This window comes from Neltuma alba, unplaced genomic scaffold, assembly GCF_004799145.2.
Source record: "Neltuma alba isolate B1F8T4 unplaced genomic scaffold, ASM479914v2 tig00002165_pilon, whole genome shotgun sequence".
Classification (NCBI taxonomy): Eukaryota; Viridiplantae; Streptophyta; class Magnoliopsida; order Fabales; family Fabaceae; genus Neltuma; species Neltuma alba.
This window is the reverse complement of record NW_021632765.1, coordinates 461,038-477,187: the sequence shown is the minus strand read 5'-3', so window position 1 is coordinate 477,187 and position 16,150 is coordinate 461,038. Positions and strand designations below refer to the sequence as shown.

Here is a 16,150-nt window from a genome sequence, read left to right as displayed (position 1 = left end):
ATCATACATAGAACACTAGAACAGATACGGCTGAAAAAATTTCTACAACTTGAATACCATATTTGCCTCTTATGCACGTGGAGAAGGCCGAACCGCCGAAGGGAGAGGGATCGGAGGAAGGAGAAGGCCGAAGGGAGAGGGATCTGAGGTCGCACTCGCGATCTGCGATGACCGATCGATAAAGGGAGTTTGAAGTCTGAAGTTCAGACTCTGAACCTTGTGAAGGCGACGGCGGCCACAACGGCTAAGCTAAGGAGTGTAGATCAGAACTTCCAAGGGATCGAGGATGAAGGGAGTCGTTGAGAACTTCAGATTTAAGCTGCCCAATCCGACTGCGGCCTTGTGCCGACCTGTGACTGTGAGACACTGAGACTTAGGGCGTGGAGACTAGAGAGCTATCGGGAGTCTGTGAGAGTCTGGGAGAGAGGGAGCGACCGAGCGAGTGAGCAGGGACTGAGGGCGAAGGCCGTGAGTCCGTGAAGGGCTGAAGGCGTGAAGTCGTGAACTGAGTTACTGAGGACTGAGGTGGACCATGGAGCCATGGAGCACCGGATGCTAGAGCTGAACTGAGTGAACTACTGAACTCTGGGCCGGTGTGGTGCGGGACTGTGGGTGGGTCACGGTCACAGGACTGGTGGAAAGTGGACTAGATCATTGGACAGATGGAGTCCAAAGAAAATAAAAAGAGCAGGTGGGCCGTGGGGACTGAAGAGACCTGGAGAGAAATATTTAAAAAAAAGGGGTTCATTCAAATTCGGTTATTTCAGTACTAACCGAATTATTTTCCAAGACACCGAACCGAACACCGATAACCGAAGTATCGGAATAAAATAACCGGAAAAAAAATTAATCGAAATAACCGAACCGAAATAACCGAATTGAGTTCGGTTCCGGTTCGGTTTTGCTCACCCCTACTTGTGAGATTATTTGCATAGCAAAGGAATTATACATGAGACCACTTGTCCCTACACCTCACAACAAAAGGATGTTGTGGAATGTAAGCACAGACACCTTTTGGAGTGCTAGGAGTCTTTTATTTCAATCTGGTATATCATTTAAAGTTTTGGGGGGAAGCTATTAAAACTGCTATTTTTTTTAATTAATCGAACTCCCTCCTCAACTTTAGGTAATAAGACTCCTTTTGAATTGCTATATGGTCATCAACCTGATTTGTCTTTCTTAACCCCCTGCTTGGATGAGAAGAAAAGTTGGGGGGAAAGAAAATGAGAGGAAAGAAAATGGAGAGAAGAGAAAACTGAAAGAAAATATTATCACTCATCCTACTTGGGTGAGTGAGAGAAAACAGGGAGGAAAGAAAATATATAAATATCTAAATGACTAAAATACCTTTATTATAATTAATTGGTAAGAAAACTAAATAATCCAAAATTGTCACACGGGATTGGTTTTATATAGCTACGAATGGCAGCTGGAAACCTATACTTCGTGATGACCTTATTTATAAACTCCATTCTCTGTGACTTCCAAACTGCCTAGAACTTCTTCCTTCATAATAATATGGCTAAGATTTCTACCAACCCACTTCTCCTTCTCATCAGGTTTTGTCTCCCAGCGATCTCTATTATATCTCCTTCCTTATTTACATGCGTTCGTGTTTATATGGCTTCTTGCGTATACTGAAGATATATATATATTGTTAATGGTGCAGCAGGAGATGTTGCAGAGTTGCGGCGGAGAATGGGAGGTTGGGGGCGGCTGAGACGACGGCGAGGAAGGAGGTGGGAGATCAGACAGTGAGCGTTTAGCGTGGAAAAGGATGAGGACTGATGCGAGCTTGCGGGAGAGGGCAGTGAGGGGAATGAACTGAAGCCGTGAAAATCTCTCCATATGTGGAGAGAAATTTTGAGAGGAAAATGGGGTATGGGGCCCACTATCTTTTTCTCCCCTTTTCTTTCTCTCCTATTTTCTTTCACATCCAAGTAGGAGAAAACTTCATTCCTCTCCCATTTTCCACTCCACTTTTCCTTCCTCTCCCATTTTCACTCAATCCAAGCAGAGCATAAAAGTCTTTGGTTATTTGGCATTTGCCACAAATTTAACTATTCAGGACAAGTTTCAAAACCAATCTGATCCATGTGTTTTCTTGGGCTATCCTAGCACTCAAAAGGGTTACTCTATAATCTTCAAACTCACACCTTTTGTATTAGTAGACATGTTATTTTTGATGAAACCACGTTCTCCTTCCTAGATGCGGCTGGTCTAAATCAAGGGGGAGCTCATAACGACATGATTGACCCCTTGGAGCAGTTCAGCCGTAACTATGTTGAAGAATCTCTTCCACCTATTACCTTCAGGCAGGCTACTCCCTCTTCTGACCACTAAGACACTGTTAGAGAAGAACATGGTGACCCACTTGTTCCAAATGAAGGGGAGGAATCTCTGGATAGACCAATGAGGCACAAAAAACCCCCTATCTGGATGAAGGACTACACATCTAGCACTGAAAATTACTTCAAAGGCCTAGTTGGATATGCTTGTATATCTCAAGCAATAGAAACAGTAGGTAAAAGGGAGGTAAAATATCCTATGCAATATGCCCTTTCTTATTCTCGCTTTTCTACTAATTACAAACATGTTCTGTCAAGCATTGACAGTGTCACTGAGCCTTGTAGCTATAGAGAGGCCATAAAAGACCAACGCTGGATTAATGCCATGCAAACTGAAGTAAAGGCATTGCAGGATAATGCAACATGGAAGATTGTAGATTTACCAAAAGGCAAGAGACCCATAGGCTGCAAATGGGTCTACAAGGTTAAGGATGACTCAAATGGTAACATTGAGCGTTTCAAGGCTAGACTTGTTGCTAAAGGGTATAGCCAAAAAGAAGGAGTAGATTATTTTGAAACTTCCTCTCTTGTCATTAAAATGGTTACCATTCGGATTGTGCTTAACATTTCTGTGATGAATTTTGGGACCTTTTTCAAATGGATGTGCATAATGCTTTCCTCCAAGGTGACTTGAAGGAAGAGGTGTACATGCACTTCCCACAGGGACTTGATAAGTTTGGAAACAATAAAGTTTGCAAATTAACTAAGTCCCTATATGGCCTCAAGTAGGCATCGTGGCAATGGAATGCAAAGCTCACTAAAACACTCTTACAAGGTGGTTTTAGATAGAGTTTTTATGATTATTCGTTGTTCATAAGGCAATCTAGTACTAGTTTATGTAGATGATTTGATAATCACTAGAAGTAATTTGGATAAGATTAATGAAGTAAAGCGACTGTTGCACAGTAAATTTAAAATTAAAGAGCTAGGAGAGTTGAAATATTTTTTAGGAATAGAAGTAGCTAGGTCAAGGCATGGAATAATTATTAACCAACGCAAATATACATTGGATATTTTATTTGAAATGGGCTTGACTGCAACCAAACCACTTAATAGAGTAGAATATTAGATTAAGTGGCAGCCCTAAGAAGGAGGCAAATGATCCTCTGCTTTCATAGCCAACCATGTATAGATGACTAATAGGTTAGCTCTCCTATCTTACAGTCACTAGACCTGACATCAATTTTTCTCTACAAACTCCGTGTCAATTTTTGAATATTTTTCTCTGCAAACTCTGAGTCAATTTTTGAATGCACCAAGGAGATCACACTATAATGCTGCAATTAAAGTGGCAAGATACCTCAAGGGAAGTCCAGGATTGGGAATAAAGATTTTTGCATCCAAGTCAAGCAAGCTGGAATGGTATGTTGATTTAGATTGGAAAATATGCCCAGACACTAGAAGATCAGTTACTGGATATCTGGTGAAGTTTGGAGGATCTCCAATATCATGGAAATCCAAGAAGCAAAAGTACTATTTCAAAATATTTAGCTAAGGGAGAGTATAGAGCTTTGGGCAGCGCTATACCAAAAGTAGTTTGGGTTACCAGATTGATGGAAGACCTTCACATAGATGGATTGAAACCTGTCAATGTATACTGTGACAATAAATCTGCCATACACATTGCCAACAATCCTGTCTTCCATGAGAGAACCAAACACATAGAAATTGACTGTCATTTTGTAAGGGAAAAATTGCAGCAAGGGATCATAAATCTTCAACATGTAAGGAGCAACGAACAACAATCTGACATATTAACAAAAGGGCTTGGGAAACAAGATCATGACACGTTACTTAGCAAGTTAGGGACAAAGAACTTGTTTGCCCCCCTAACTTAAGGGGGAGTGTTAAGATACATGATGTACAGTATTGTAATTGTCATTCGGTTCTGTTAAGGGCTAATTAGGTCCTTTAGTCGTTGGGCCAGGATGTATAAATAGAGCCCCCAACTTGTTTAGAGTTCATGAATGTATTCATCAATAGAATACAGAATTATTCAGTTTCAATCTCTCTAGCCCATCTTGACAATAATGATAGTACAATTACTGTGATTATGACTAAATTTCAACTTCCTAACTAAATAACCTTATGCTTCCTTCCTTAAAATCAAATCTTATCAACAAAACCTTTACTAATGAATAATAAATATAAAAACAATTTAATTAGTTTGAGAACATAAATTATACTGCGCCATATACATTAAGGACACATCACTCGTGCATTGCACGAGTTGAATTTACTATTGAACTAATTGTTTCATTAGTAAATTACATGGATATCTCGCAAGTTTCATACTCTTCAATTCCCCCTGTCTTCCTTGTCACTCTAATCGCTACAGTGCCGTTTTCAATCCTTCTTTCATTTTCCAATTCATTAACTTTCTCTGCTTCCGACACTCGGTCATGCTTTCTTCCAACTATTACTTCCGATCCTAATTATAAGAGTTAGTTAACTAATTTAAAAGATTAAGAAATAAGTTAAGTTAGTTATTTGTAATAAATAGATGTTGTTTTTCCTAAAATATCTTTACTAATTAAATGTATTGGCTATAACTACCATTATTAGAAGGATTACTTTAAAAAAATACATAAATATGAGAGACAAGTGGATTTGAGTCTTATATTTAGGACCAAAATAAAAGTCAAACGAAATATTAAATTAAAAACATAAGGTAGTACTATATTAGGTAGAGAATTGTCAGGGTCATTTTGTCAACGCAAACACGAGATTTCTTCATTACTTTCATGGGAGAGAGATATAATAACCACTTCAATCTATAGTTATTATTAAAAGCTATGGTGTGAATCCAGCAACAGAATTTCATATCTCCACATAGATTTATAGCATATCAAGATCAACAAGATATTTGCGTTTACTCGTGTTCAACTATCAGTATGCTTTAGACAATTGGTTGATGCTCATATAAATTATGTAGAACTATTTGTCTTTCTTTTCTTTTTTTGGCACGAGATTCTCTCCTTTTAAAACCAATAGCTTTGAGTTGTGTTTGATTTCTGGTAAAAAAAAAAAAAAAAAAGTTGTGTTTGACTTATTATTTCAGTAACTATTTCTAATTTTATTTTATTTTAATGATGAGAACCGAACCGAACCTGGTTAGGTGAAATGAAAAAAAGAAATCCTATTTTCTCTATTATGCTAATCTTCTATCTATCTATCTAATGATATATAAATACTGTAGAAAACAAATTATATGGTTTGACTTGTAAATAGTGCTACAGTATTATTTGAGCAGTTTGTGATTTCATTTTCACCAAGTCCAACTTAAATTTATCTAAAATCCACTCTTAGCTACAATACTAAATCGTAATTCTTTGCATCGTACACATTTCTCATAATATTCATAGAAACCTTATAAACAATTAAAAAAATGTATTTTTATGCAAATATAAAAATCACTTTTAAAAAGCTAATCCAAATACCATAAAAAATTAAGAAAAAGAGAAAGCTGATTTTGAAAAATAATACAATATGAGTCAACTTAAACATAAACTTGGCGTCAATAATTATTATTTTTTCATTCATGGCAGGAAATAATCAAATCAAATAACAACATATCCGTGACAAATCAGCGGGCGTTGGTTGAAGAATGGCAGACAAATGATAAAGATTGATTTTTTAATTTTTCCGTTAGTAAGGCGTTTTTTTCCTTTTTCTTTTTATATCGGCTCAGCATTTCAAGATTCGTTTTTCACAGGAAGCTGTTGTGTGAGAATTGGGAACCTATTTAAATGGATCGTTTGTAGCGTAGTAGCAGTCAGTCCAGTGATGCGCACAACGAAGGAGAAGCCGATGGTTTCCAGGTTCCCTTTTGCTGTTCCCAACCCACTGGTTTAGGGTCCGCCCCTTACCCATCAATCTCAGGCTTCTCACCGGTCGCATCGTTGAGTGTTCGATTTCGCGTCTGCATATCTAAGCACCTTGTAATATTGGTCGATTCCCCTCCACGACCCTCGCCAGTAAGGTTTCGGGGTTCTTTTATTCAATTGCCAAAATTGATTCTGTGTTTTGTTCTTGTTTGATTCCATCTTGATTATTTACTGCTGAGATTCTTAACATTTCTTTCCTGTTTAATATAAGTTAAGGTTTTCAATCGGAAGGTTGCGTTGCCAATTTTGGGGAATTGGGTTGCATTTTGTTTAGGAAAGATGGGCCATGAATGTAGAGATGATGTTGGATTGTTTCTCTTCATATATATTCCGGAGTTAGCTGATGAAAGATTTACTTTGCTTTCCATTTCTTATTGCTTTTATACATTACTCTTCCCGTATCGAACTTCTATATTGATCGTAATCTTTTGGAGTCTGCTTTTTATTATTAAGGCTCCAGTGTCCTCAACGGGAGTATTCTGATAGCAACTAATTCAACGCTAAACACTTCATCTTCCTTATAATTTATGGGCAAAAGTACAGTTTTTTCTGGCTTGCGTGGGCGCACTGCAACCTGGCGAAAGTTGAAGAGTTACGTATGTTGCATTGTGTCTAATATGAGTGCTGACACAGTGACATGCCGTTTTTGAAGTGTTATGTTTGTTGCGTTGTGTCTGATATGAATGTTCAACATGTTTTAGACGTGAAAATGATCGTTTTTCATGTGTCTGAGCTTCATTTTCTTGTACGAAGTTTTATTTATTTCCTAAGCTCTAACACTGTTACAAACATTGAGGTAATTCGATGATGCAGATCCTATGTGGAGAATTTTTGTGCGAAAAAATAAACCATTAACACCTTCACTTCCTTCAAATTCCTAGTTGCAAAAAGGGTAAACCATTTATTGTGGATTAAACATGCCTAAATCGTATAGTAGGATCATATAACTGATAATTTTGTGCAATAGCAATCTGCAATCATGGTATGTGGCAGACTGCTGAGAGATTCATGCACTTTACGTTCTAAAAATATGGCTGGCACTTTTGAAAATCCTGGTCCGTAGTCTGGAGTTTAATCTCAGGCCACACAATTGGTTGCTGATTGAACATGCTGAAATTTTATGGTAGTATCATATAAATGTTAATTTTGTGCTGGAGCAATCATCGTATGTGGCACATTGCTAGAGTATTGTTTCATGCAACCCTTTGTCACGTGGGACTCATTATATGCCACATCTACCACGAGACAGTAAGGCCAAAAGAAAAACACTATGTTGTTCTGTTCTGTTTTCTCCTTTCGCTTCCTTTCCTTTTGCTTTGTCATAACTTCCTTTGATATGAAAGACTCGCCCTTCTTTTGTTCTTTTATTTGATATGGGACATATCAGAAACTTAGGGTTGTTGAGATTTAATCGGGTTGTTTTGCATTCATGAGGGAAGTGTTCAAATATTGTTAACTCCATCTTCTAACGTGGACTCAACTCACCGTGTCCCCCTTTACAGCCCCCCCCCCCCAAAAAAAATGTTAAAGAAAAAGTTCTGCACTTTCCATAAAAGGGGGGACAATAGCCTCACAATAGGGGATTCATATTCGCCTCTCTCTCCATCTCCTTGATTCTTCATATAAATATAATTTATTAATTAGTAGAAGGAATGGATAAAGGAGATAAGAACACATTCTTTTTTGACTGCTCAGGACTTCAGTGATCTGAAACTCTTGTACGCAGAGAACTATTGAATCCTATTTTTCCTGTCACAGAAGAAATCTGCCTGATAGCAGGGCAGTATGCTACATATAGATTTTTTGTTCCGATCTCTTGGCTAGCAATCCAAGAGAGGTGCTTAGCGCTTTTACACCTGTCACGTTCAGTCCAGACAATTGATTAAATCATTATGTCTGGAAGTTACTCTGCAGCCAAGCTTTGTGATTTTAACCGTGAGTTACATAGAAACCATGAAAGTAGGTGCTGCTTAATAGTTCCTATATTGTCCTACATTTTTCGTATGTTACAATTATTGTTACTTTGGATTCTATGTTATACTCGTGCTATGCTTCAAGATTGTGATACACAATGTTGCACACTTTGTACCATGACTACAAGAGCCCTTTATGGAAATTGCGACATCAATAACTGTTTTATTGTCTTTGATTGAAACCAATAGCATGTGCATGAGAAGGACAATTTTATTATGAAATGGGTAGGGATACACAAATCGAGCAATGTTCATGGCTTTGTTTGACATACGACAAATCTGTGTAGCACATCATCTGGACAAAAGAGTTTATTTTTCACATGATCCATATCTTTACAATCCATGGTCACACCGTCTCACAAAAAATCATAAAAGTTATAGTAGTTGAGAAGCATATGATACATGAAAACTAATGCCCGCTGTTGACGGTCATTTCAACTTGATAAGTCAACTTGTTTATGAAGGCTTATAAATAATATTGTGATAATCTCTAACGCGCCCCTTCACACAAAACCCTGTAGAGTTTGAAGGTGTGGACAGAACAAAAGTTTTGCATAAAAGTTGAGACTTCGATTAAGAGAATGAGAGGTGGTAATGTTTCAGTTCTAGGCTTGTTAATATAGGCTTTAATATCATATCAAAATTGTTTCATATCAAAGCTTAGGTCTTTAGGCGAATGCATATGAATATTTATATTGCTTTTAAGACTCACTTTCTAGAATCATTATAATGCATTGATATGGTGTCAAAGAAACGAGACACCACTCAAAGGACGATTGTGAAAAAAAGAGGGGAGTGCTTGTGATCTTCTCTCCCCTGCCCTCCCCCCCCCCCCCCAAAAAAAAAAAAATCCACACACACAAACAAGCATGCGTGTGGACACATTTATTACTTTCCTGCGATTATGTCTTGCTTCAATTGACAAAATCTTATGCCGAATCAATCAAGCATTAAATCTGTAGTTAACTAGACTCATAAATGATACAAGTTACCACAAAACTCATCATTGACATATGAGAAATGAATATTAGTAGAATATAAAGTATAGTTGAATAATAACATCAAGTGAGATTGAAAAGAAATAGTAAAATCCAAAAATGGAAGATAACTAAACCTCATCCAATGGAAAATTTGAAACAAAAACTCAAAGCTAAAGTGTAAAGAAGGTTTTTCTTCTAAATGAGGGAGATATGAAATACTCCTAAGATAAAGGACTAAACTAGAACAAGATGATGAAAGAAAATAAAATAGAAAAAACATACAACAGAATTTCCCTATCCTTAATATCTCTTGCGAGAATCTTCCTCTAAAAAGTTGAGGCTTGAGCTAGACATCAAAGAAGTCCCTTACTGTATCCTATTGGAATTAGTGTATAATGCATCTAAGGCATGAAGCATCCTTGAGATAGGAGCAATTTACTTGAACAGAATTTTTCGATTTTACAACAAAAACTGCACATCGTCACGAAATACTACCCTTTCTCATCCTTCCAAACCTTTGAACTAAATAGGAAAAGTTGCCCTTGTTCAGGTTCGGGAAGTTGACGTTGTTGGGAATCATGAGGATGAAAGTAAATATCAAGTTCAACCCTACTTATACTCAATTATGAGTCTGTTTGAAATAGCTTATAAGCAGCTTTTTAGTCTTGATTTATGGAATACGAGGTAAATATATGAGATGGGTTTTATCTCGGCCTACGTGAGGTTTTTAATCATGAATCCAGACAGACCCTATATATGCAAATGAGGCAAGTCCGGTTGTAAAATGGAAGTTCAAGCTCAGAGTTATTTTAAATTGGGCTTATCCTTTTCTTCAAGTCTGGTTCTTGGAATGAAATGTTGAGTCCAGCCTGAGTAAATAGGGCCTTGTCTATTAGTCCAATAAACCAGGCCTTCAAAATCTTGCTTGGCTTTAATACAACGTGCGTCTGTCTTGATATGCACATTTATTGGCATTTAATTTAATACCTCTTGGAGATTTTGTATACTTTATATCCCTTGGCAAGTGGGATTTTATTCAAGTTCTATGAAAACCACAACAGCAACTTGATGCATGATCTTGTTGGCCCGCCCGCCGGGGGGGGGGGGGATCTCAACTTCAGTGAGTTTATGTAAAATATCTAATTAAATCTTTTTTGTTTCTTCTTTTTCTGTATTTATACATGTACTGGCACACAAAAATATACTCAATTTTGATCTTTTTTATTCCTTAATCATGCCTCTAGATTTGAGAATGGATGGTTCAACTGGCCGTGCCAGCAGTGCAGATGTATTTTTACCAAATTATAAGTTGGGAAAAACACTTGGGATTGGATCCTTTAGCAAGGTGAAAATTGCAGAGCATATATTGACTGGCCATAAAGTTGCCATTAAGATCCTTAATCGGCGCAAGATAAAGAACATGGAAATGGAAGAAAAAGGTTTGTGATGTCTTCTCATGAATAATCATCAATTTTCATAAGAAGTTGAGATTTTTATCTTTCTCAAATTTTCTATAAGTTCTGATTTATATGTTCAAAGATCACTTGGCATGTTATGCTGTGATTTCCATAGTTTTTGTAATGGTACAGATTGTTGGGGAAAATATAATTGATTTGTTATGCCTTTGCTTTGAAATTCTGCATGTGTGCTACAGGTCTTCATGGATAATTAAACATGCTTTACGCTTCTGTCAATGTTTGATTCTTTCCCCCCTCCTTTGTTTTCCTCCCGACCTTGTTGCAGTGAGAAGAGAAATCAAAATTTTAAGATTGTTCATGCACCCACACGTCATACGACTTTACGAGGTCATAGAAACCCCAACAGACATATATGTTGTCATGGAGTATGTAAAATCTGGTGAACTCTTTGATTACATTGTGGAAAAGGGTAGGCTACAAGAAGATGAAGCCCGTAATTTTTTCCAGCAGGTAGGATTGACTTCTGTTTCGTACATCTCATCAGCCAATGTTTTTTTTTTTTTTTTGTTGGAGATATGAATAAAACCAATCATAGGCTTTCTCTTGATAGTTTAAGCTGGATAAAGTGGTCCTTGATAGAGAGCTTCTATGAACAAGTGGTCTGGAGTTCAATCCTTATTGGGTTTTTGCTTTTTCTTGGCTTCAAACCCAAAGGTTTTCCAATAGTTGGTGTTCTAAATATATTAATAAAACACATCATAGACCTTCCCCTACCCTAACAGCTTTAAGCTTTCGGAATGAAGTGGTTGTTGACACTTACGCCAGATTATTTAAGCTGATTATTGTGTTGGAAGCAGATAATCTCTGGCGTGGAGTACTGTCACAGAAATATGGTGGCTCATAGAGACCTTAAGCCAGAAAATTTACTTTTGGACGCCAAATGCAATGTCAAAATTGCTGATTTTGGTTTGAGCAATATCATGCGCGATGGTCACTTTCTTAAGACAAGTTGTGGAAGCCCAAACTATGCTGCTCCGGAGGTTTGATGTTCTTTGTTTTCTAATGCAAGGAGTTAGCAGTACTATATGTTAGAGGACTTCAGAATGTATATTTTTGTCCTTTGTGATTCACTTTTTTTTTTGGTCACACTGTTACGTATCTCAGGTTATATCTGGAAAGTTGTATGCTGGACCTGAAGTAGATGTCTGGAGCTGTGGTGTAATTTTATACGCTCTTCTCTGTGGTACCCTTCCTTTTGATGATGAAAACATTCCTAACCTTTTTAAGAAAATAAAGGTATTGGTGATGACTCTTATGCTATTTTCTTGTCGTTTTCCTTTCTTGGCTAAATTATACATAACCCCCCTGAACTTTATGTTGCGTGTAGATAACCTCTCTAATTTTTAAAACTTTACAATGAACCCCCCTTACATTTATGTAGATAACCCCCTTACCATCAGTTTTGTTTATTACTTATCTCCATATAGCTTAAAGTTTAGGGGGTTGTCTGCATATAACTCAAGGTTTAAGGGGGCTATACATGCACAGAAATAAAGTTTAAGGGAGTATATAATTGATGGTTGGGAGTTATCCGTGCAAACTTGAAAGTTTATGGGGGTTAACTTTAAGAGGTTAAGGGGGTTATTTGTGCATGGTCCAAAATTCAGGAGGGTTTTGTATAATTTAACCTTCTTTTTCTTTTTGGTGGATTTGAAAGAAGTGATGCCTAATGCTACTTAAAGTGTTTTGAAGGCTGAAAATTTTAGGCTGCAGTGATGCAATCAAACAATTGGATCATATTCTATTTTCATTGGTCCTCTTTGAGCACTCTCCTTTATCCAAATAGATTTGTCTTTTCCACAGTTTTATCTTGAAATGATTTAATTTTGCATCCTAAGTGGACCTCCCTGCTTTTTGCTTTTTCAGGGTGGGATATATACTCTTCCTAGTCATCTATCACCTGGTGCTAGAGATCTGATCCCAAGGATGCTTGTGGTTGATCCCATGAAGAGAATGACCATACCTGAGATTCGCCAACACCCATGGTTCCAGGCTCACCTCCCTCGTTATTTAGCTGTGCCCCCACCAGATACAATGCAGCAAGCGAAAAAGGTTTACTTTTCCTGCATTGGTTTTGATATCTGCATTTTTTTCCAATTCTTTTCCAGGTGAGGTTCTGATTTTTGCCCGTTTAATAAAGATCTTTGTAAGCAGTCTATGTTTGACTCAATGTTATTCACCTTGTTGGCATATTCTGCTACTAAAAAGCCTTTCTATTTTCAATGGTTGAGAATGCTTGCTTTTATGTTTGGTTTTCTAGATGATTTTCAACCACTCATTTTGTGAAAAGAGGCATGTAGTAGTCAGTTGTTTTCTAGTTTTATAAATACAGCATATGAGGAGTTTCAGGCTTTCAGCCGCATGCTATCTTGTTTTTCCCACCTCAAAGTTGTGCAAATTATGTGTGTAGGCGTAAGCTTGCTGGCAGAAAGTTTTGCACATATCCATTCTTGTTACTTGATATGTAATTATTGTCAGCATTAAAACTGAAGTTAATTTGTGTCCTTTTTTGAAAATAGATTGACGAGGAACTTCTTCAGGAAGTGGTTAACATGGGATTTGATAGGAATCAACTGGTTGAATCTCTTCAGAACCGGATACAAAATGAGGTTTTCACTCTTAATTCTCTACTTCCGTCACTGCATAATTGTCTTGTAACCCAATTATGTTTTTCAGGGTACTGTAGCATACTATTTGTTATTGGACAATCGGTTCCGTGTTTCCAGTGGCTATCTTGGAGCTGAATTCCAAGAGACAATGGTGGGTTTATCTTCTCCGTTGTTTCAATTTCATTAATATTTTATCTTTGTAATGAAGTGGTTTTACTTATATCTGATGATCCTGAGAAACATCGTTGACACTTTTGCAATTTGTATTCCGATGTGAACTGGGAATTTTGCTTATCATTCCGTGTATTTGAGTTGTGTAAAATGTAAGTCATGTAATTTGATCCAACTTTTCCTAGCTTGGAGATGGTTTCTAATGGATTATCTAAATCATTGGGCTGTAGGTGCTATATACCTAGTGATATTATATTTCCTTTTTTTTTCCTTTTCAAAACAAAGCCAAATGCATGGCTCATTTGTTTTTGTAATTTGATTTGACATTTAGGATTCTGGTTTTAACCGTATTCATCCCAGTGGAGTTGCTGCTTCAGTTGTTGGTCACCGCCTTCCAGGGTTTATGGACTATCCAGGAGCAGCATTAAGACCCCAGTTCCCTGTTGAGAGAAAATGGGCCCTTGGGCTTCAGGTACATTAGCATACTTGTGGGCTGATCTTGCCATGGAACTGGATTTGAGAATAAGCTTGTTATTATATTGTTTGGCATGTGCTACAATTGCCTTCCGTGATGCTTGGCTGCTTCAGAGGAAATCATTATTATGTAATTTGTTCTATCTTTACTGAGTTTGGGCTGTTGCATTTGTTTAAATAATGCATTTGGTTTTTGTGCTTCATTTTCCTCTCTCAGTATGCTTTTTTACCTTTGTTATAAGCATAATGTTCCTTTTGAATGGCATCAGAGAGATCGAATCTTGATGAACTTTTGGCTGATGTTGTTCTATCTGTTAATTAATGCAGTCTCGTGCTCATCCTCGTGAAATAATGACTGAGGTCCTTAAAGCCCTGCAAGAATTAAATGTGTGTTGGAAAAAGATTGGACCTTACAACATGAAGTGCAGATGGGTTGCTGGGAATCCTGGTCATGACGGAATGGTAGACAATACTGTGTATGGCAGTCATTACTACAGAGATGATGCCACCATCATTGAGAACGATTCTGTTTCTAAGCCAAATGTGATCAAGTTTGAACTTCAGGTAATGTATTTTAAATTGGTAAAGGTTCTGAAGATTTTTTTTCCCCTTTTTCCTACCACTTGAGCAATGCACTCGTTGCTTATATTGCTTTGATAAATTTCATTGCCAAGCTTCTCTTGTTGACATGCCAACTCATATATCAGCATGTTCCTAAATTAGTATGTTGACATATCTGTTTCATTCATGGGTTTTTGAACAGCTTTACAAAACCCGGGAGGAGAAATATCTGCTTGATCTGCAAAGGGTCCTGGGTCCACAATTTCTCTTTTTGGATCTTTGTGCTGCTTTCCTTGCACAGCTTCGCGTGCTCTAAGTAAAGAGGATAATGCCTTTAAGGGGGACTTGACATGTGCCTAGTGTTGCCTTGCCAATAGGAAGCTTACGATTGTATATAAATGGCGGTGCGCTCTGTTCAGATTGTCTTGAGAACATCTGGTATTGCCCCAGTTTTTATGTGGGTGATGGTTGATATGGGGCCAATCTTACTGAGTTAACGGCTTCCTTTATTATGATATTTGACTATTTCTGCTTTATATGCACTGGGAATTGAATTTTCTCAGTGTTGATGTCTCGGATAATGTGAGAGAAATGAGGCCTCAGAACAGTGTTCTGATGCATATTCTGGAATTCTACCGTTGCCGTGTTTTAAATGTCTTTCCGGTAGCATGGTTATTAGCCTGTGTTGACTTTCATTAAGCAACCTACGGTTAAGTATGTTTGAATGGGAAAGGAAAGGAATGAAGTATTTTATTTAATTTGGATTTAGATGCATTCATTGATGTTTAAAATTTTGGGCTTTTAAAATATCACTATTTCTTTTCCAATCTTTGGTGAAAGAGCTAGTGATAATGCATGGGATGAGGTTATCGTGTCAAAGGCTATTACAAAAATAAGTATTTAAATATTTCTAGTTTGAAAATTATATTTGTTCTTTGTCATTAATTGATTTGTATTTGTAGTGTAGTATATAATTGGTAGTATGTTAAATTTATTAATCTATCAATGAATTTATTCATGAATCAATTAATAAAATCATAAACCAATAATTCTAATCCGTTTGGTGACTGAAGCATCAAAGCTTAAAGTGGGAGCAACAACATGCGGTCCCGGCAAACAAAAAAAAAAAAAAGTTTTCTTTTCAAATAGAAAGATCAAATACATAATATTATTAGTAAACATGACATGAGTACAACTAAAATAACTAGTCTCCAGTTTATCAAAAAAAAAAAAAAGTACGACTAAAACAACACAAGACACCGTTGACAATAAAAATTACCGGACACCACTGGAGATTATGAATCAGCAACGGTACGCAAAGGTAACATGACGTCTACACTAAAACACGCAGCATAAACAAGGGGCTAACAGTGAAAAGTAAAAAGAGCCTAACCAACAATCCAAGAGCTGACTATGAGGCTGTTTGGATGGAAATCAAACTATGATTTCAGAAGTGATTTTACGGTATACGAATTAAATATGTAGAAGAGTTTATCTTAATTTACGGAAAAATATTTTTAAAAAGACTTCTTGTGGTTTCCAAACACCCCTTATAGCCACTACCTTCATCCAACACTAGAATTTTTGTTTGGGAAAAGAATCCCAGAAGAACCGAGCATAGTCACTACCTCATCTAACAAGATTTTTTAACTGGTTTATGCTAAGGCTA

The 16,150-nt window shown here is 37.1% G+C and overlaps 1 protein-coding gene across 5 annotated transcripts; it reads left to right on the top strand.

Annotated features, from left to right (window-relative positions):
- The first annotated feature begins 6,068 nt into the window (after positions 1-6,068).
- Positions 6,069-15,249, top strand: LOC114718563 (SNF1-related protein kinase catalytic subunit alpha KIN10). 5 transcript variants are annotated; one of them, XM_028903923.1, is made up of 12 exons: positions 6,069-6,325; positions 6,689-6,826; positions 10,433-10,627; positions 10,932-11,116; positions 11,464-11,646; positions 11,771-11,902; positions 12,533-12,718; positions 13,186-13,275; positions 13,343-13,426; positions 13,778-13,918; positions 14,248-14,484; positions 14,684-15,249. In XM_028903923.1, the coding sequence occupies exons 2-12, from the start codon at positions 6,763-6,765 to the stop codon at positions 14,795-14,797; spliced, it is 1,611 nt and encodes a 536-aa protein (XP_028759756.1). In that variant the 5' UTR covers positions 6,069-6,325; positions 6,689-6,762; the 3' UTR covers positions 14,798-15,249. The 5 variants fall into 5 exon arrangements, with proteins under 5 accessions (XP_028759756.1, XP_028759770.1, XP_028759777.1 ...); XM_028903937.1 differs by lacking the exon at positions 6,689-6,826; XM_028903944.1 differs by lacking the exon at positions 6,689-6,826 and having other exon boundaries at positions 6,069-6,330.
- Positions 15,250-16,150: the final 901 nt, after the last annotated feature.